The sequence below is a fragment of the Myotis yumanensis genome, unplaced genomic scaffold (assembly GCF_028538775.1).
Source record: "Myotis yumanensis isolate MYYU_CA2020_CCGP unplaced genomic scaffold, mMyoYum1.0.hap1 SCAF_4, whole genome shotgun sequence".
In the NCBI taxonomy this organism is placed as follows: Eukaryota; Metazoa; Chordata; class Mammalia; order Chiroptera; family Vespertilionidae; genus Myotis; species Myotis yumanensis.
The window spans coordinates 112,052,951-112,073,998 of record NW_027223755.1 but is presented as its reverse complement, the minus strand read 5'-3'; the positions used below and the strand labels follow the sequence as shown (position 1 = coordinate 112,073,998).

At 41.8% G+C, this 21,048-nt stretch overlaps 1 protein-coding gene across 1 annotated transcript in view; it reads left to right on the top strand.

Annotated features, from left to right (window-relative positions):
- LOC139009571 (phospholipid-transporting ATPase ABCA3-like) overlaps positions 1 to 15,653 on the top strand; it is a 51,359-nt gene extending 35,706 nt beyond the window's left edge. The window contains exons 4-6 of the mRNA XM_070413829.1: positions 9,114 to 9,241; positions 10,888 to 11,082; positions 15,579 to 15,653. Coding sequence (XP_070269930.1) covers positions 9,114 to 9,241; positions 10,888 to 11,082; positions 15,579 to 15,653 — 398 coding nt within the window. The remainder of the gene's footprint in view (positions 1 to 9,113; positions 9,242 to 10,887; positions 11,083 to 15,578) is intronic.
- Positions 15,654 to 21,048: the final 5,395 nt, after the last annotated feature.

Genomic DNA, 21,048 nt, shown 5'->3' with positions numbered 1-21,048 from the left:
ACTCTACCAATTACAGGAGACATACCAGCTTTACCATAGAAACAAATACAGGGAAGCAGCCAATATGTGGAGACACAGAAACATGTCACAAATGAAAGAACAGAAGAAATCTCCAGAAAAAGAACTAAATTAAATGAAAGCAAGAAAACTACTGGATACAGAGTTCAAAACAATGGTTATAAGGATGCTCAAGGATCTTAATAAGAGCTTCAGGGGACTTAGTGAGACTTTCGAGGATCTTAGTGAGAATTTCAAAGACATGAAAAAGCACCGGTCAGAAATACACTAACTGAAATAAAGACTAATTTACAGGGAATCAACAGGAGATCAGAGGATTCCAAGAATCAAATCAACAATTTGGAATATGAGCAAGCAAAAAACCCCACCCAATTAGAAGAGCAAAAAGAAAAAAACACAAGAATATGAAGAAAGTGTAAGGAGCCTCTGGGACAACTTCAAGTGTACCAACATTCGCATCATGGGGTTGTCAGAAGGAGATGAGAGAGAGCAAGGTATTGAAAACCTATTTGAAAAAATAATGACAGAATGCTTCCCCTACCTGGTGAAAGAAACAGACTTACAAGTGCAGGAAACAGAGAGAGTCCAAAACAAGATGAACCCAGAGTCCCACACCAAGACACATCCTAATTAAAATGTCAAAAATTTAAAGATAGAATTTTAAAAGCAGCAAGAGGAAAGCCGTCAGTTACCTACCAGGGAGTGCCCATATGACTGTCAGCTCATTTCTCAACAGAAACTTTGCAGGCCAGAAGGGAGTGGCAAGAAATATTCAAAGTAATGAATATTGAGGACCTATAATCAAGGTTACCCAGCAAAGCTATCATTTAGAATTGAGGATCAGATAAAGAGCTTCACAGACAAGAAAAAGCTAAAGGCGTTCACTATCACCAAACCAGTATTACATGAAATGTTGCAGGGTGTTCTAGAAGAAGAAAAAGAGGCATGGAAATATAGAACAAATGACGAACCTCAAAGGGAAGGATGGGCATGGAATGATTAACCAAAGAATATATGCATGTATGCATTACCTATGGGCACAAACAATAGGGTGGTAAAGTCCTGGGGCAGGGTGGGAACTGTTTGAGGTGAGTAATGGTGGGGGAGAGGTAGATATCTGTAGTACTCGCAACGATAAAGATTTAAATAACAAAAAGAAATGAAAAATCCAATAGAGAACACTTGCATTGGGGTAGATCAAATGAAAAACAGAACAAACAAGCTGGAGGACAGGAAGTTTGAAATAACCCAATCAGAGATGAATAGAAAAAAATTGAAAAAGTGATGGTTCAGATATCAGGATAATCATTGTTCCAAAAAGGGAAGAGAGGCAGAAGGGATTAGAAATTTGTTTAAAGAAATAATAACTGGTATGTGTGTGTGGAGGTGAGGGGTAGGAAATGGGTAAAGGGGGAAAAGGTACAAACCTTCAGTTTTAAATTAGTAAGTGCTGGGTACATAATGCATCTCATAGTTCTGTAGTTAATACTGTATTGTATATTTAAAAGTTGCTAAGACTAGATCATAAAACTCTCATCACAAGAAAAAATTTTTTGTAACTATGTAAGGTGATAAGTGTTAGCTAGACCTATTGTGATGTATACAAATATTGAAGCACATTGTACACCTGAAACTAATAAATGTTATATTAATTATATCTCAATTAAAAAAAATAATAGCTGTTAATTTCTTAACTGGGGGAGATACTTGGACATCCAAGTTATTGAAGCTAGTAGATCCCCTACTCTCTCAATGCAAAAAGACATTCTGCAAGACACTTTATAATGAATCCAATAATTTAAAAATGTCCAAAGTACCCAAGATGATCTACAGATTCAATGCAATCCCTCTCAAAATCCAAATGAAATCCTCCTCCTCCTCCTCCTCCTCCTCCTTCTTTGATATTTTCATTATTTTTATTTCCTTACATTAAATATTATTTTATACTAGAGGCCTGGTGCATGAAAATTTGTGCACTGGGGAGGGGGTCCCTCAGCCCGGCCTGCCCCTTCTCACAGTCTGGGAGCCCTTAGGAGATGTCCTACTGATGGCTTAGGCCTGTTCCCTTTGTGGGAGGCTACTGGACTGATCAGGTGCTGCTGCTGGCCACTGCAGCTGCTGGCCCTCAGTCCTCGCAACCACCACTGTGGCTGCCGGCCCTCAGCCCTCGCTTTTTAGCGCTGGTCCTGCCCCCTGCCCACTGGTGGGTGGGGGGCAATCTGGGGCCAGGCTGGCTGTGGGAGGGGTTGTGGGAGGTTGAGGCACAGCAGGTTGCACCCCATCCAGCCTCTGTGGACACATGGCACTGGGACCAGGCCCGCTCCGCTGCCTCTGTGGTTGCCTCTGTAGAAGGGGCAGCACTGGGACCGGGACCATGCAGCCCCCTCTCCCACTGCCTCTGTGGAAGGGGCCACGGCGCTGGACTGGCCTGTGCTGAGGCCTCTCTAGCACTGCCTCTGTGAAAGGGACCATGGCGCCGCCTCTCTCCCACCGTCGCCTCTCCCGTGCCACTGCCTCTCCTGCTCCGCCAGCCCTCAGCCCTCGCAGCCACTATGGCTTTGTCTAGAAGGACATCTGGTCTAATTAGCATATTACCCTTCTATTAGTATAGATTAGTTTCAGGTGTACAGCTTAGTGATTAGACAATAATACACTTTACAAAGTATTTTCCCTGATATTTCCAATACCCAACTGGCTTCATACATAGTTATTACAATACTAGAGGCCTGGCCTGCAGGGATCGGGCCAAAACCGGCTCTCCAACATTCCCTGAGGGGTCCTGAATTGCAAGAGGGTGCAGGCCAGGCCAAGAGACCCCACCAGTGCACAGTCAGGGCTGGGGAGGGACTATGGGAGGGTTCCAAAGCACCTTTGGCCGACCTCACCTAGTCCCCATCGGCCGGACCCCAGCAGCAAGCTAACTTACCAGTCAGAGTGTTTACTCCCTGGTGGTCAGTGCACATCATAGTGACTGGTCCAATGGCTGAACAGTCAGGGATAATTAGCATATTAGGCTTTTATATATATAGATTATTGATTGTATTTTCTAGGCTGTACTTTACATCCCCATGACTATTTTGTGACTACCAAACTACTTCTCAATCCCAGTAACATTTTTTATTAAAGTAAAAAAAAAAATTCTACAATTCATATGGAACTACAAAGACCTTGAATAAACAATGCAATCTTGAGCAGAAAAAACAAAGCTGGAGGCATGGCATTTCTAACTATACTACAAAGCTCTAGTAATGGGAGTAGCTTGGTACTGTTATGAAAACAGACACATAGATCAATGGAAAGGAAAGGAGAACACAAAGTGTACATGGTGAACTGAATCTTAACAGGAGTGCAAAGAATACACAATGGGGAAAATTGGATGTCCATATTGGACCTTATATTACACACAAAAGTTAACTCAAAATGGATTAAAGACTTAAATGTGATATCTGACAACATAGAACTTCTAGAAGACAGCACAGAAAAAAATTCCGTGGCAATAATTTTTGGATATGACACCAGAAATGTCATTGGATATGTGATACGGGCAACAAAAGCAAAAACAAGCAGGTTGGAATACATTAAACTACAAAGCTTCTGCACAGCAAAGGCAACAATCAACAAAATTAAAGGCAACCTATGAAATGGAAGGACATAGTATTTGTAACCTTATATTTGATAAGGGGTTAGTGTTCAGCATATATAAGGAACTCTTACAACTAAGTAGCAAAACACAAATAACCTGATGAAAAATTAGGCAAATAACCAGAATATACATTTCTCCAAAGAAGACATACAAATGGCCAACAGGTATATGAAAAGATGCTCAACATAACTAATTATCAAGGGGAATGAAAATCAAAACCACAATAAGCTTATCATCTCACACCTCTAAGAATGGCTATTATAAAAAAAAACAAGAAGTGTTGACAAGGGTGTGAAGAGAGGGGACTCTTGAACACTGTTGGTACAGCCATTATAGAAAACAATATGGAAATTCCAAAAAAAAAAATTAACAATAGACCTACCTACCATATGACTAAGCAATCCTACCTCTGGTTATGTATTCAAAGAAAATGAAATCAGTTCTTGAAGACATATCTGCACTCCCGTATTTGTTGCAGCATTATTCAGAATTAGCCAAGATAGGGAAACAACCGAAGTATCTTAAAAGATGAATGCATAAAGAAAATGTGATTATTTGGCCATAAAATGAAGGAAATCCTGCCATTTGTGACAATGTGTATATGCCCAGAGGACATTATGCTAAGTAAAATAAGCCAGACACAGAAAGACAAATACTTATGATCTCACTTATACGTGAGTCTTAAAATGTTGAACTCACAGAAGCGTAGAATTGAATTGTAGTTGCTAAGGACTGGGGAAATTAGGGAGATGCTGGCAAAGTGTACAAACTTTCAGTTATAAGTTGAATAGGTTCTCAGGATATGATGTACAACATGTTAACTGTAGTTAATAATACTGTGTAGTATATGTGAAATTTTTTAAGAGAGTAGATCTTGGAGAGGATTTTCATTGCAAAAAAAAAGGTAAACAGGTTTTAGATGTGTTAACTTGATTTTGGAAATCATTTCATACTGTACATGTATAGTAAAACATCACATTGTGTATCTTAAGAACCATGTTATCCTATATAATAGAAGGCTAATAGGCAAATGGACCAGTCGCTATGATGTGCACTGACCACCAGGGGGCAGATGCTCAATGCAGGAGCTGCTCCCTGGTGGTCAGTGCGCTCCCACAGCGGGAGTGCCGCTCAGCCAGAAGCTGGGCTCACAGCTGGTGAGCACAGCAGCGGTGGCGGGAGCCTCTCCCAGACTGCGAGAGGGCGCAGGCCAGGCTGAGGGACCCCTCACCCCCAGTGCACGAATTTCATGCACCAGGCCTCTAGTACAAAATAAACAGTTTTTATTGGTCAAAACTAATTGAGTTATCCTTGACACCATCCCTGACCCCAGTTTTAGATGCAGTAAGGTGCTCAGGTTTGTACTAAAATCTTGGACACGGTTACCTAAAATCTAGGCCACAACATGAATTGTCAGTATTAGCAGCAAGCCAGAGAAATCCCTGTCCTAATTTGTCCTGGGGCTCCTTGAAACTAATGAGTGACTTATAAGGGCAGCTGAGTATAAGTTGGGTCATGTGGAGTCACATCTTAAGCTGGGGAATGTCTGGTTCTTGTAAAGGTGATAGCTCTTGTTATTGTCAGTGTTGCTTGCATTGACCTTGCGGAATGATTATATTGCTGACTGGAGGTCAGCTTTGAAGTGCAGACATAGAAAACAGTTTGGGATGTTTTATTCTTCTAATGGGCACTTCAAAAACATGTTCTTGTAAGGCCAAACATTGGCCCAGAAACACAAAAATAGAGTCAGACCTGGAATCTATGACCTCATTCTTTTTTTTCCTGTCCCTTTGTTTGTGACAACTATACATTGGAACCTCAGTTCTGAAAGTTAATGCATTCCAGAAGGCGCTTCTGGAAGAGCTTTGTTCTAAAACAAAATCATTTTTTCCCGTTAGAAATAATGTAAATTGAATTAATCCATTCCAACCCCCTAAATGATTTCCTGTTTTACAGTTGAATATACTATTTAATTTACAAACAGACACTTAAATATATCTAACTACCCTCTACTGGCCCTAAACAAATCACATTCAACACTCGGTCCAGGGATGTCTTTCAGGAAGTCAGGATGTGGCATCTTCACTTTTTCACATATCACTGCCTCTGAAATGCTGTCTGCTTTTCCTTTATCCAAATCAACAACAGTTTTTCTGCCTCTTCAGTTGCCCGTGGTCAGAGTTTCTTTCACGTCCTTAGCAACATTAGCACTCTTGATGGCCTCTTTATGTTTTAAGATTGTGCTAGTGATTGATTTCACCAGCAAGAAAAGCATTCTCTCCTTTGTTTGTTGCCTGAGAGATGCTTATTGTCATGCTGAGGTATCAGCCTGAAAGGATTATCAGGTCTAAACCAAAGTTTGGTTAGAAAACTGAGTGTGAACTTGGTCAAGAACAAAATTGTTTGAGATGGGAGACATTTGAAAACTGAGGTTTGACTGTGTTCTTATGCAAATATAAAGCAAGTGCCCAACCACCACATTGACATAAATGTATGTATTTCAGACGATGAAAACCCAGGTATTTCCAGCAAGTTTCCTTATGTACAAAAAGGGTGTGGCTAGATGCGGCTGATATTTTGGAGTTGAGAGTGTTGTTGTTTTTATAGATTTGTTTGCAGAAAATGAGTGGAGGGAAGTAGCTGAGGGAATTGACTTTATGATAGTTTTTACGAGCTTTATAAACAATTATACCTGGTAACCACATGACAAATGTGACAAAGACTTGAAGTGTTCCTGTGAATAGGAGCTTTTGAAGCTTGAGATAGACCTTTGGTGAAGATGGTGTCCTCACAGGCTATACCATCAACAATGGTGATTGAAAAATCAGACGGAGGCCTAAAACCAGGACTACAGGCTTTATTAGAGGAGAAGCACCTGCCGGGCTGTCTCGCAAGGGGAGAACAACAGCACGTGCAGAGGTTGGCATGCCTTTTGAGGGGTGGAATGGGAACGGGTGGGGGTTTAGTGTACTCAGCGCACACTGATTGGTGGCTTACTGTGTTGTCCATATAGGACAAGGGCTTAGGGTATTTGGCAGGTGTGGGTTGGTGGTCCAATGTATAGTCCATATAAAGTACCTGGTTAGTCACTCAGGTATTTCCAGGCTGCAGGTTACGTCATACTCCGCCCACCAGTTGCGGGAAGGGAGGATCTATCAGTGATGATGGGCTTATAGAAGCTTTTGCGAATCAGATCATGGGTATTTGCTAGATTTCAATCAAGCCATTCAAATCTTAGTAGTAAACATGCATGGAACTTCACAAGCACCTATGGGCTGTTGAAGCCTTTGTTATCCTCTTCATAACAAAAACATGCTTACAGGCTCCTACTGGCCAAATCTGAGATAATTTAAGAAAAAAATATGTTTACTCCTAAGAAAATATGTTTACTCCTAAGAAAATATGTTTACTCCTAAGAAAATGTTTATACAGATATTTAAAGGCCTAAGTATTATATCTTAGAACTACAAATGTTGCCACATTAAAAGAATTTCAATTATGTTAAACTTGATTTAGGCTAAATTCCTTGTTGGATGAGCTCAAATATTGAAACATAATTGTGGCAAATAAGGATCCAAGATGGCGATTGAGTAGGTGGAAGCTACACTCACTTCCTCCCAGGACCAAACTGGAATTACGATAAAATTACACAGCAATCAGCCTGAATAACCAGCTTGCTGAAGACTAGCTGAAAACAAGTCACTGGTACATCTGATAAGGGGTTAATATCCAAAATTTATAAAGAACTTATAAAACTGAGCAGCAAGAAAAACTAATTAAGAAATAGGCAAAGAGCCCTAACTGGTTTGGCTCATTGGATAGAGCGTCAGCCTGCAGACTGAAGAAATAGGCAAAGGACCTGAATAGACATTTCTCCAAAGAGGACATACAAATGGCCAATAGACATATGAAAAGAGACTCAATGTCACTAATCATCCGAGAGATGCAAATTTAAAAGCATGATGAGATATCACCTCACCTGTCATAATGGCTATCATCAACAAATCAACAAATAAGTGCTGGTGAGGACGTGAAGAAAAGGCAACCCTAGTACACTGCTGGTGGGAATGCAGGCTGGTGCAGCCACTGCAGAAAACAGTATGGAGTTTCTTCAAAAAATTAAATATGGAACTGCCTTATGATCCAGCGAGTCTACTTTGGGGAATATATCCTAAGAAACCCGAAACACCAATCAGAAAGAATATATGTACCCCTGTGTTCAAAGCAGCATTATTTACAGTAGCCAAGATTTGTAAATAGCCCAAGTGCCCATCAGAAGATGAGAGGATAAAAAAAGCTGTGAGACATTTACATCATGGAATATTCCTCGGCTGTATAAAAGAAGGAAATCTTACCCTCTGCAATAGCATGGATGCACCTGGAGAGCACTATGCTAAGTGAAATAAGTGACAGAGAAAGACAAGCACCACATGACCTCACTCATATGTGGAATCTAATGAACAAACTGAACTAACAAGCAAAATAGAGACAGGCTCATAGAGAGCAAGCTGACGGCTGTCAGTGTGGGGGCTGGATGGTGGGGGTGGAGGAATTGGGCAAAAAAGAGAAAGAGCTGGTGATTGCCAGGGGGAGGAGGGGCTGGGGAGGTGGAGGAGGCCATAGGCAGGATAAATGGTGATGGACGGAGACTTGGGGTGGTGAACACACAATACAGTGTACAGATGATGTGTCGTAGAATTGTACACCTGAAAGCTGTATGATTTTGTTAACTAGTGTTACCTCAATAAATTTAATAAAAAAGAATATAAATAATTGCCTCAAATATTAAAACTATAAAGTGGTTTTATTCCTCTATTTTTTATTTATATATTAGAAATCACAATGGTATGGGACTTAGAATAGATTGCATAGATAAATTTTGTTTATATTTTTCTTTAAGGTGGAAATTTCAAAACACAATGTGAAACACCCTCTTCCTTAGAGTTTCTTCAATGTGCAGTTATTATAATGAGGAATTGTATTCTAAGCTTGTGATAAAACTTTTACAACTCCTAAAAATTTTATGCACTCCAAATATGCATTAGTTCATTATACCAATGTTTTAGCAACAGTGGTTTGAAATTTATAATATTTTCATAGCCTTTCATCCATGTAAAGTGTTTTCCATTTTATTTTATTTATTTTTTAAAGTATATTTTATTGATTTTTTGCAGAGAGGAAGGGGGAGAGATAGAGAGCTAGAAACATCGATGAGAGAGAAACATCGACCAGCTGCCTCCTGCACATCTTCCACTGGGGATGTGCCCGAAACCCAGGTACATGCCCTTGACCAGAATTGAACCTGGGACCTTTCAGTCCGCAGGCCGACACTCTATCCACTGAGCCAAACCGGTTTCGGCAAAAGTGTTTTCCATTTTAAAGATAGGAAGAACTGTCAGATATTGTGCCTTTAAGTGATCAACTCACATATTAGAGTTTTCTCTCTTTACAGTTCAAGGCTTTCCTTCAGAAAGAGATTTTGAAGATTATGTTAAGCAAGGGAATAACTCTGAAAGAGTGATGGTTGCTTTTGTTTTTGACCATGAGTTCAAAAATAGCCATGATCCTCTGCCACTTAAGGTAAGAAAGTTTTATGTAGAAACTTTATGGTTATACTTCCAGTTTCCAGGGACTTAATGAAGTGGAAGTATTTTATAATCGAGGAGACTGTAATTTACCCAAGATCATGCTGCTTATACATAGCAGAGCAAGGATGTAAACCCAAATCTATTCACGTCAGCATCTCTGCCTTTATGCACCAGGGCTTTATGTTGCTGGGGAAAGATTTGAATTCACTGCCTATCAGGCCTTCTACTTATAAGTCAGTCATAGGCAACAATGACCACTGAGGTGCCCCTTTTGCGGTTGTATCTGGCTTGGCAGCAGCCTCCAGCTCTGCAGGTGGCAGTGAGCCCTGCACATTTCCTGGGCAGGGTACCAGGTGACAGAGCAGGTGCAGCTGGAGGTCAGGAGATAGAGCACAAGCAGGAAACATTCCTCTTTCTTTTGAATGAATCTCATCATTTCTAATTCTGAGCCTGGAAAACGGTGCTAAGGCTTAGCCAGGCTAACTTAGAATCAGGACATGTGTAGACACTGAAGAGGATTCTGGTGCTAGTCCCCCAGGAGAAGAGGCAAGGACAGTGCTTTGAACTTGGTGTCTCTGGTGTTGAGAGAAATAAAGTGTTCATGGAACCATAATTGTGCATTTAAGACACAGATGGTTGACAATGGAATGAAAGTAAGAAAAGCCCCCGGGTATAAGTAGGTTGTGGGAAGCTTTTCATTCTGTCCTCCCACCCCCTCATCTCTTCATAACTGCAACTTTCCTCGTGCCTGACTCCATGCAAGCTGATACTGGTGGGGGCTTAGCAGCTTCCCTAGAGCCTGCTCCGTGTCTCGGTGCGGTTTCAAACTTCCCCTTATGCCTTGGGTACCTCCCTGACCCTGCTCCTCTCACTTGGCTGATTACTCTGACTTACCCTTAAGGTTGCTACTGTGACTCACTGGACCCTGTCTCTTCCAACCACACCCACTCCTTTCCTCCTTCATACTTCCATACATTTCCTATACATATCTCTATCACTGATTTTACTACAGCATAAATATACATAATCTTCCTCTACTAGAATTTGAGCTCCTTGAGTAACAGGGTCTCTGCCTTAATCCTCCAATGTGTAATAAGTGCCTAAAACTTCTGTCGTGATAACTGAAAGTATGAATATTTACCTTGACTTCTGACTTCTGCTTGTCCCTCCTGATCCTACTGATTCCTCTCTCTTGACCCTGCTGCTCAGCTATTGCATCGTGCCCTGCATGGAAGTTTATGCAGTTCTCCTAAATGAGTACTAGCTTTCATTCAACAATTAAAATGCAGCACCTTCTATCCTCAGGCAGGATTCTGATGTTAGCAGTCACCTCTAGGAGAGGAAGCTTTTCCTCACAGGACACTTCTCTGACACAATGGGAAGAGCAATTAATAAAACCTTTCGGTGTATTTCCTGTTAGTGTGTAAGCAGCTGTGTATTTGGGGCAGATCCATCCACAGCCCCCAGTAGCCTTGCAGCCAGATTGCGCTCCCCTCCTGACTTCCACACCCACTGCCACAGCCTCTGAGGCTGCCTCGCAGCCGCATTCTCCCAACTGCACTTTAACTTCCTTTTGTTTCTCCTTCCTGCTTCATTATGCTTTTATCGGTATTGTTTGTTTCTATTTGCTCCTTGTAGGTAAAATATTATTTGCGTTTTAGTAGTTCTCAGAGGAACAAGTATGTGGGGTTTTTCCGACCTGGAAGCTGGGAAACAGATACTCTCTTTCCAAAGTCTCCTTCGATAGGACCCAGAAGTGAACATGAGGCAAACGGGGGGAGTCCTGGTGAGCAGATCGTCAACCACACTTACTTGAATAATCCTAGTTTTACAGTAAGAACAATCCCTATTTGTACATATATTTTCTCAACTTTTTTTCTTTTCTTTTTTTCTTTTTTTTTGTTACTCTTCACTGGAGGATATTTTTCCATTGATTTTTAGAGAGGGAGGGGAGGAGGGTGGAGCAGGGAGAAAGAGAGAAAGAGAAACATCCATGTGAGAGAGACACATTGATTGGTTGCCTCCTGCACATGCCCTGACTGGGGCTAGGGATCAAGTCTGCAACCCGGGTATGTGCCCTTGATTTGAATCAAACCCAGGACCCTTCAGTCTGCAGGCTCATGCTCTTTCCACTGAGTCAAACTGGCTAGGGCTATTTCTTCAACTTTAAAAAATATATATATTTTTTATTGATTTCAGAGAGGAAGGGAGAGGGAGTGGGGGAGATAGAAACATCAATGATGAGAGAGAATCATTGATTGGCTACCTCTTGCACACCTCCTACTGGGGATTGAGCTCACAACCCAGGCATGTGCCCTTAACCAGAATCAAACCTGTAACCCTTCAGCCCGCAGGCTGACGCTCTATCCACTAAGCCAATTTTCAACTTTTAATGAAAATCATTTATTTTTAACTTACTATTCTGGTGTTGTTTGTTTGTTTTTTAATTTAAAAATTTTAGTGTCCCAAAACTCATGAAAAATCCTATAGATTGGAACAATGTATTTTTATCCTTTCCTGTTCATTATCATTGTATATCCTTATATTTTCATGCAGATTTACTTATGAAACTTTGATTTTAATGACTTACTATACACATTTCCAGGTACTGACACAGAATAAACAATTATAGCTATATGGTATTCTGTTGAGTTGATTAACAGTTTTTAGTATAGCTATGTTAATTTAAAATTTACTACACATACCACCATGTAGAACTTTGCTTTCACCAAAAATAATGCACATTTATTGTTAGGAAATTATTCATGAAGAGAAACAAGCTATAATCAATTTAGCATAATTCCTATTTGAAATATTTCCTTTAAAAATATTTTAATATTATTTTTTATTCTTTAAAATATTTTTAATATTATTTTCTTTAAAATATTTTAAATATTATTTTTTCAGTCATAAAATTTAAAGGGGAATCATGTTTTTTTCAACTTACGTTACTTTATTATGAACTTTGGCCTAAGGTATTACTTTATAAGGGTTAGACTGGTGAAAGACTTAGAAAGCTGGATAATGATAAGAGTTTCCAGGGATGTGATATAGCAACCCAAATGCACTGCTGGAGGGAGGGCCATTCTGGGGAGCAGTCTGGCAATAGCGGTACCACAACTGGGGAGTTTATAAATAACAGAAAATTGTTTCTTCTGATTCTGGAGGCTGGGAAGTCTGAGATGAAGGCACCAGCATGGCCATGTGGTGGTGATGGCTCCCTTGCTGGTTCATAATGTTGTATCGCAAATCAGCGAGCTGGACAAGACACCTAATGAACCAATTAGTTAGGAGTCATCATTATTGCACGCAGGTTCAGAGCAGATTACCTCTATCAAATTCTGAACAAACACAGGAAGGATGATTTCCTTTATATATCCTTCTAGTTCTTTGTGTAAGACAGCTTGTAACCTCGAGTACATATCGTATCTAATCAAACACCTGTCATATCTATACAGACAACTTGTAACTTTGAGTACCATATCATATCTACACAGACACCTGTAACCTTGAGTATCATATCATATCTATACAGACACCTGCCATCAATATCAGTGTATCAGTCAGATGGCTAGCTTGCAAGGTCAGACAATTAAGTTTATCTTTTCTATTCAAGCAAAAAACAAAGTTATTTGACAGTCTATAAATAACAGAGTTGACCTACAGAATAAGAGACTAAGATTAACAGAGTAGTTCAAACAGCAGTTTCAAACAACAGTTTTCCAAAGGAGGGATTACTATGCTTCAATAGCCTGTGCCTTTTTGTTGTTCCCTCACATGGTGGAAATGGCTAGGGATCTCTCTGCAGCCTTGATTATCAGAGCACTAATTCCATTCATGATTTCCATTCATCACTTAAAGTATCTCCTAAATAACCCACTTACTAATATCATCACCTTTTGGGTTAGGGTTTCAAAATATGAATTTGGAGGGGAAAATAAACATTCAGACCATAGCAATAGCCAAATTAAAAATGTGTTTCTAAGTATAAACACATTTATAAGTAAATTATTGCCGAGACCGGTTTGGCTCAGTGGATAGAGCGTCGGCCTGCGGACTGAAGGGTCCCAGGTTCGATTCCGGTCAGGGGCATGTACCTGGGTTGCGGGCACATCCCCAGTGGGAGATGTGTAGGAGGCAGCTGATCGGTGTTTCTCTCTCATCGATGTTTCTAACTATCTATCTCTCTCCCTTCCTCTCTGTAAAAAATCAATAAAATATATTTTAAAAAATAAATAAATAAATAAATAAATAAGTAAATTATTTTATGGATTTATAAGTAAATGCTTGACATTGTTGTTTGTAGTGGCAGGAGTAGAAGACAACCAGGACAACCAATTAGAAAGACTGGACTAGATGTATGCATAGCAGAATCTTCAAAACATAGAACTGCATATATAAAGTTTATAACTCAATTTCATTTACATAAATTAAAATATATGCAAACAGAATGCTCGTATAAGTTTTAGAAGAACACACAAAAGACACAAGGAGACTCATCAAACACATTAGGAATGCTGCCAATTCTCAGATGACATGATATTTACATAGAAATCCCTAAAGACTACACTAAAATACTACTAATTTAATAAATGATTTTGGCAATGTAGTAGCATACAAAATTAACACCGAGAAATCAATGGCATTTTTATATACCAATAATGAATTCTCAGAAAAATTAAAAAAATAACGCCATTTATCTTTGCAATGAAAAAAATTAAGATACTTAGGAATAAACTTAACCAAGGAGGTAAAAGACTTACACTCAGAAAACTACAGGATGTTGAAAAAAGACATAGAGGAAAAATAAACAAGTAGAAGAATATACCATGTTCATGGATTGGTAGAATCAACATCATTAAAATGTCCATACTACCCAAAGCAATCTATAGATTCATTCTAATCCCTATTAAAATACCAAGAGCATATTTCACAGATCTAGAACAAACTCTCCAAAAATTTATGTAGAACCAAAAAAGATCCCAAATAGCTACAGCAATCTTGAGAAAGAAGAACAAAGTTGGAGAGATCACAATACCCAGTATTAAGTTATACTACAAAGCCATTGTGCTCAAAACAGCCTGGTACTGGCACAAGAACAGACATATAGATCAATGGAATAGAACAGAGAACCCAGAAATCAAGCCAAGCCATTACACTCAATATTTGATAAAGGAGGCAAGAGCATACAATGGAGTAAAGACACTCTCTAATAAATGGTGTTGGGAAAATTGGGCAGGTATATGCAAAGAATGAAACTAGACCACCAACTTACTCCATACGTAAAAAAAAGCTCAAAATGGATAAAAGACTTTAATATAAGACAGGAAACCACAAAAATTCTAGAAAATACCATACGCAGCAAAATCTCAGACATCTCTCATAACAAAATGTTTATAGATATATCTCCTAGGGCAAAGGAAACTAAGGAGAAAATAAGCAAATGAGACTACGTCAACATCAAAAGCTTCTGTACAGCAAAAGAAACCATCAACAAAATGAAAAGTGAGCCCACTGTATGGGGGAACATATTTGGCAATGATACATAGGATAAAGGTTTAATCTCCAAAATATATAAGGAACTCATACAACTTCAAAAAAGGAAGGCAAACAATCAGATTAAAAATGGGCAAAGGACCTAAATAGAAACTTATTCAAAGTAGACATACAGATGATGAAGAGAAAAAAATGCTCAAAGTCACTGATCACAGGGAGATGCAAATTAAAAGGACAAAGAGGTATCACCTAACACTTGTCGGAATGGCTACTATCACCAAATCAACAAACAACAAGTGCTGGAGAGGATGTGGAGAAAAGTGAGCCCTAGTGCACTACTGGTGGGAATGCAGACTGGTGCAGCCATTATGGAAAACAGTATGGAGTTTCCTAAAAAATTTTAAATGAAGCTGCCATTTACACAGTAATCCCACTTCTAGAAATATATCCTAAGAAACCTGAAACACCAATCAGAAAGAATGTATGCACCCCCATGTTCATAGCAACACAATTTACAATAGCTAAGATCTGGAAACAGCCCAAGTGCCCATCAGTAGATGAGTGGATAAAAAAAGCTGTGGTAGGAGGGAGACAAGATGGTGGCAGAATAGGCGGACACGTTCCAAGGCTAGTCCCGGAGCAAATAGAATGAGCAGCTGAAACGAATAACATCCACCCTGAATTGGCGAAGGAGACTCAGCTGTACAGGGCACTGCAACCACGTGAGCAGCAGACACGTGAGCAGCACATTCCTGTCCAAGGAGCATCAGCCCCGCGAGCAGCCTGCCCCAGGCCTAAGAGCAGCAGCCTCATGTGGCCTGGCCCTGTTCAAGGAGCAGCAGCTGTGTGAGCGGCCCGCTCCCCAGTCCGAGGAGCAGCAACCACACGAGCAGTCTGCCTACGTCTGAGAGTGGGAGCCCTGTGCAGCCTGCCCCCTCTGAGGAGCAACAGCTGCACACAGTCCGCAGTCTGCACCAGTCCAAGGAGCAGCAGCTGTGCAAGCAACTTGCCCTCATCCAAGCAGCAGCAGCTGCATGAACAGCCTGCCCAATCTGAGGAACAGCAGCTGTGTGCGCAGCCCACCCCCATCTGAGGAACAGCAGTTCTGTGAGCAGCAGCAGCCCATCCCGGTCCGAGGAGCAGCAGCCACACAAGCAGACCGCTCATGTCCGAGGAGCAGCAGCCCTGCACAGCACGCACCGGTCCGAGGAGCAGAGCCACGCATAGCCTGCACCTGTCCGACAAGCAGCAGCCAGGTGAGTGGCCCATCCCTGTCTGAGGAGGAGCAACCATGCGTGCAGCTCACTCCTGTCTGAAGAGCAGCAGCTGCGAGAACAGCCCACCCTTGTCCAAGGAGCAACAGACTTGCAATCAACCTGCCCATGTCCAAGGAGCAGTAGCCTCACAAGCAGCCCCCCACATCACAGGAACAACAGCAGCATGCAGCCAGCCCCGATCCAAGGAGCAGCAGCCACGTGAGCAGACCATGCTCATCCGAGGAGCAGAAGCCACGTGAACAGCCTGCTGCTGTCCAAGGAGCAGCAGCCACGCTCATACCGCTCCCACCTAAAGAGCAGCAGCCCCGTGATCAGCCCACCCCTGTCCAAGGAACAGCAGCTGTGCGAGCAGCCTCACCGACCAGCCTGAGAAGACACCACTGCTGTGAATAGCACCAACCAGAGGAGCTGCTGCCAACTGAGGAGCAGCCACTACCACGACCACTTGAGGAGCAACTGCAGCCCCAGGAACCACTGCCACCCAAGGAACAGCCCCTGCACGACTCAACATCTAGATCACTCAGCGAGACCAAAAATGGGTAAACAAAGAAACCCCCAAAGAAAAGAAAAGGAGCAATTGCCAGTAAAGCAGCTAAGTGAAACGGAGGCATGCCATATTTCAGAAAAACAATTCAGAATAAGATTCCTAGAGTGCATAAACCAGATGGAGGAAAAAATAAACAATTTATGTTAGAATCAAGAAGAAATGGATGAACAAATCAATAACTTATGTAAGAATCAAGAAGAAATGAAGAGTGATACAGCTGCAATAAAAAACACCATGGAAAGTTTCAACAGTAGACTAGGAGAAGCGGAGGACCAAATTAGTGAATTAGAAAACAGGGAAGCAAAACACACCCAAAATGAACTGCTATAGGAGAAAAAAATTAAAAGACAGAGGAGAGCCTAAGGGAGCTATGGGACAACATGAAACGAAGCAACATATGAATAATAGGGGTGCCAGAATAACAGAAAGAGGAACAAGGGTTAGAAAACCTATTTGAAGAAATAATGTCAGAAAACTTCCCTGAGGTGGGGAAGAAAGAAGTCACACAAGCACAGAGAGTCCCAAACAAGATGAACCTGAAAAGACCAAAACCAAGACACATCATAATTACCATGGCAAATGTTCAGAACAAAGAGAGAAACTTAAAGGCTGCAAGAGAGAGACGCAGGGTTACATACAAGGGATCTCCCATCAGATTATCAAATGATTTCTCAACAGAAACACATCAGGCCAGAAAACAATGGACGGAAATTTACAAAGTGATGCAAAGCAAAGGACTGAATCCAAGAATACTCTATCCAGTAAGGCTATCATTCAAAATTGAAGGGGAAATAAGAAGCTTCACAGACAAAAAATGGCTAAGGGAGTTTATCACCAGCAAGCCAGCAAGGCAAGAAATGCTAAAGGGACTGGTGTAAAAAGAAGAAATAAATAGCTAAAAAAGAAAACAGGCACAAAAACTAGAAATGGCTACAAACAAGTACCTTTCAATAATAACTTTAAATGTAAATGGACTAAATGCTCCAATCAAAAGACATTGAGTGGCTGAATGACTAAAAAAAACATGACCCATATATTTGCTTTCTACAAGAGACCCACCTCATTAGAAGGGACTTACACAGACTGAAAGTGAAGGGATGGAAAAATATCTTTCAGGAAAATGGAAATGAAAAAAAAATCTGGGGTACCAATACTTATATTGGACAAAATAGACCTCAAAGTGCAGGCCATAACAAGAGATAAGGAAGGTCACTTCATAGTACTTAAGGGATCATAACCCTGATAAACATATATGCACCCAATGCAGGAGCACCCAAGTACATAAAAATATTCCTTGAAGATATCAAGGGAGAGATCGACAACAATACAATCATAGTAGGGGACTTCAATACACCACTGACATCACTGGATAAATCCTCTAGACAAAAAGTTGGCAAAGGAACAGCAATCCTAAATGACTCACAAGATCAGATGGACTTAATAGACATCTTCAGAACACTTCACCCCAAAGCCACGGAATATACGTTCTTCTCAAGTGCACATGGGACACTTTTAAGAATAGACCACATATTTGGTCACAAGCAAAGTCTCCCCAAATTCAAGAAGGTTGAAGTCATACCAAGCATCTTCTCAGACCAAAGGGCATAATATTAGAAATAAACTACAAGAAAAACAACCCCAAACACTTGGAAGCTGAATAGCATGTTATTAAATATTGATTGGGTTACCAATGAGATCAAAGAAGAAATTTAAAACATCCTGGAAACTAATGACAATGAAAACACAACAATCCAAAACCTATGGGACACAATGAAAGCAGTCCTGAGAGGGAAGTTTACAGCTCTACAGGCCTATCTCAAAAAACAAGAAAAAATCATCTAACTCTACATCTAACTCTACATCTCAAAGAATTAGAAAGAAAGCAACAAGAAAAGCCCAAGGTGAGCAAAAGGAAGGAGATAATAAAGATTAGAGCAGAAATAAATGACATAGAGACCAAAAAAACAATACAGAAAATCAATGAAACCAAGAGCTGGTTCTTTGAGAGGATAAACAAGATTGATGAATCCCTAGGCAGGCTCACCAAGAAGCAAAGAGAGAGGACCCAATAAAAAAAATCAGAAATGATAGAAACAAAATAACAACAGACCCCACAGAAATACAAAGGATTGTTAAAAAATACTATGAACAACTCTACTCCAACATACTAGACAAGAGACATATGAAAACATGCTCAAAGTCACTAATCATCGGAGAGATGCAAATCAAAACAACAATGAGGTATCATCTCACACCTACCAGAATGGCTGTCTTCAACAAATCAACAAACAACAAGTGCTGGAGAGGATGCAGAGAAAAGGGAACACTCGTGCACTGCTGGTGGGAATGCAGACTGGTACAGCCACTATGGAAGACAGTATGGAGTTTCCTCAAAATTTAAAAATAGAACTCCCATTTGACCCAGTGATCCCACTTCTAGGAATATATCCCAAGAAACCAGAAACACAAATCAAAAAGATATATGCATCCCTATTTTCATAGCAGCACAATTTACCATAGCTAAGATTTGGAAACAGCCTAAGTGCCCATCAGCAGATGAATGGCTTAGAAAACGGTGGTACATCTACACAATGGAATACTATGCTGCTGTAAAAAAGAAGGAATTCTTAGCAATTGCAACAGCTGGATGCAACTGGAGAGCATTATGCTAAGTCAAATAAGCCAGTCAATGAAAGAAAAATACCACATGATCTCACTCATTTATGGATAATAAAGACCATTATAAACTGATGAACAAAAATAGATACAGAGGCAGAGCAGCATTGAACAGACTGTCAAACTACAGCGGGAAGCCCTGGGAGGGTGGGCGGGGGGGTAAGAGGTCAACCAAAGGTCTTGTATGCATGCATATAAGCATAACCAATGGACACAAGACACTGGTGGGTAGGGGAGGCCGGGGGAATATCAAGGGGGAAAAAAAAGGAGACATATGTAATACTCTTTGTAATACTTTAAGCAATAAAACAAAATTTTTTTTAAAAAGGAGAGAATTTCAAGGAATAACAAGACAGAACTCATAGTGGACAGTATTTTGTATCAAAAGTGTTTACCTTCATTAAAATTTCTCAGAATCTAAAAAAAAAAGAATGGGTGGGTTTCCCTCATCCAGGCCGGTGATTGGGGTCGATCAGTGCCATCTCGCCCAGTCCCGATCGAGCCCATTGGGGCCGGCTGGCTCGGGGAAGGGACCACAGGAGGTTGGCTGTGGGAGCACACTGGCCAGCAGGGGGAAGCTCCTGTGTTATTCGTCTGCCCCCTGGTGGTCAGTGCGAGTCATAGCTCCCGGTTCACCAGTCATTCGGTTGTTTGGTCGCTTAGGCTTTTATATCTATACTAGAGGCTCAGTGCACGAAATTCATGCATGGGGGGAAGAGGTCTCCTCAGCCCAGCCTGCACCCTCTCCAAACCGGGACCCCTGGGGGGATGTCCAACTGCCAGTTGAGGCCCAATCCTAGGGATCCGACCTAAACTGGCAGTCAGACACTCCTCTCATAATCTGTGACCACTGGCTCCTAACTGCTCACCTGCCTGCCTGCCTGGTTGCCCCTAACTGCCTCCACTGCCAGCCTGATCACCCCTAACCGCCTCTGCTTGCCAGCCTGATCACCAAAACTTCCCCCCCCTGCTGGCCTGGTTGCCCCCAACTGCCCCCCCATGCCAGCCTGGTTGGCCCAAACTGCCCCCCTCCACCGGCCTGGTTGCCCCTAACTGCCCCCCAACCGGCCTGGTCGTCCCTTACTGCTCCCCCTGCCTGCCTGGTCACCCCCAACTGCCCCCCACCAGCCTTGTTGCCCCCAACTGCCCCCCTCTGCCAGCCTGGTTACCCCAAACTGCCCCCCTCTGCTGGCCTGGTTGCCCCAATTGCTCCCCCTTGCTGGCCTGGTTGCCCCCAACTGCCCCCCCACTGGCCTGGATGCCCCCAACTGCCCCCCTGCTGGCCTGGCTGCCCCATGCAGACTGCTGTTCAGTTGTTTGGTCATCTTTCACTAACCCCCCTGCCAGCCTGGTTGCCCCACGCAGCCTACTGTTCAGTCATTACTGTTACTGTGATGGCATCCTGGACAATTTGCATATTCCTCTATTATTAGTATCCTATCTAATAATAGACAAACATGGTAATTAACCGTACCTCCGACACACTTTCCATTGGCTAATCAGGGCGATATGCAAATTAACTGCCAACCAAAATGGTGGTTAACCGCCAACAAAGATGGCGGCTAATTTGCATACTGCAGGCAGGGCGGGACAGCACCATCCCGCCTGTCTCGCTGCCATCCAGGCCTGCTATTTGCGACCCGGGCAGCAGGCAGCCCGTATGGGAACAGACCCAGGGCCGGCGGTGGGACCACAGCAATCTGCCACTGGCCACCCCACAAACAGCCCTCCTGGGGGGGATCCCCAGCTGACAGGTGCTACTGCACCGATCTGCCACTGGCCACACCCACAAACGGCCCTCTG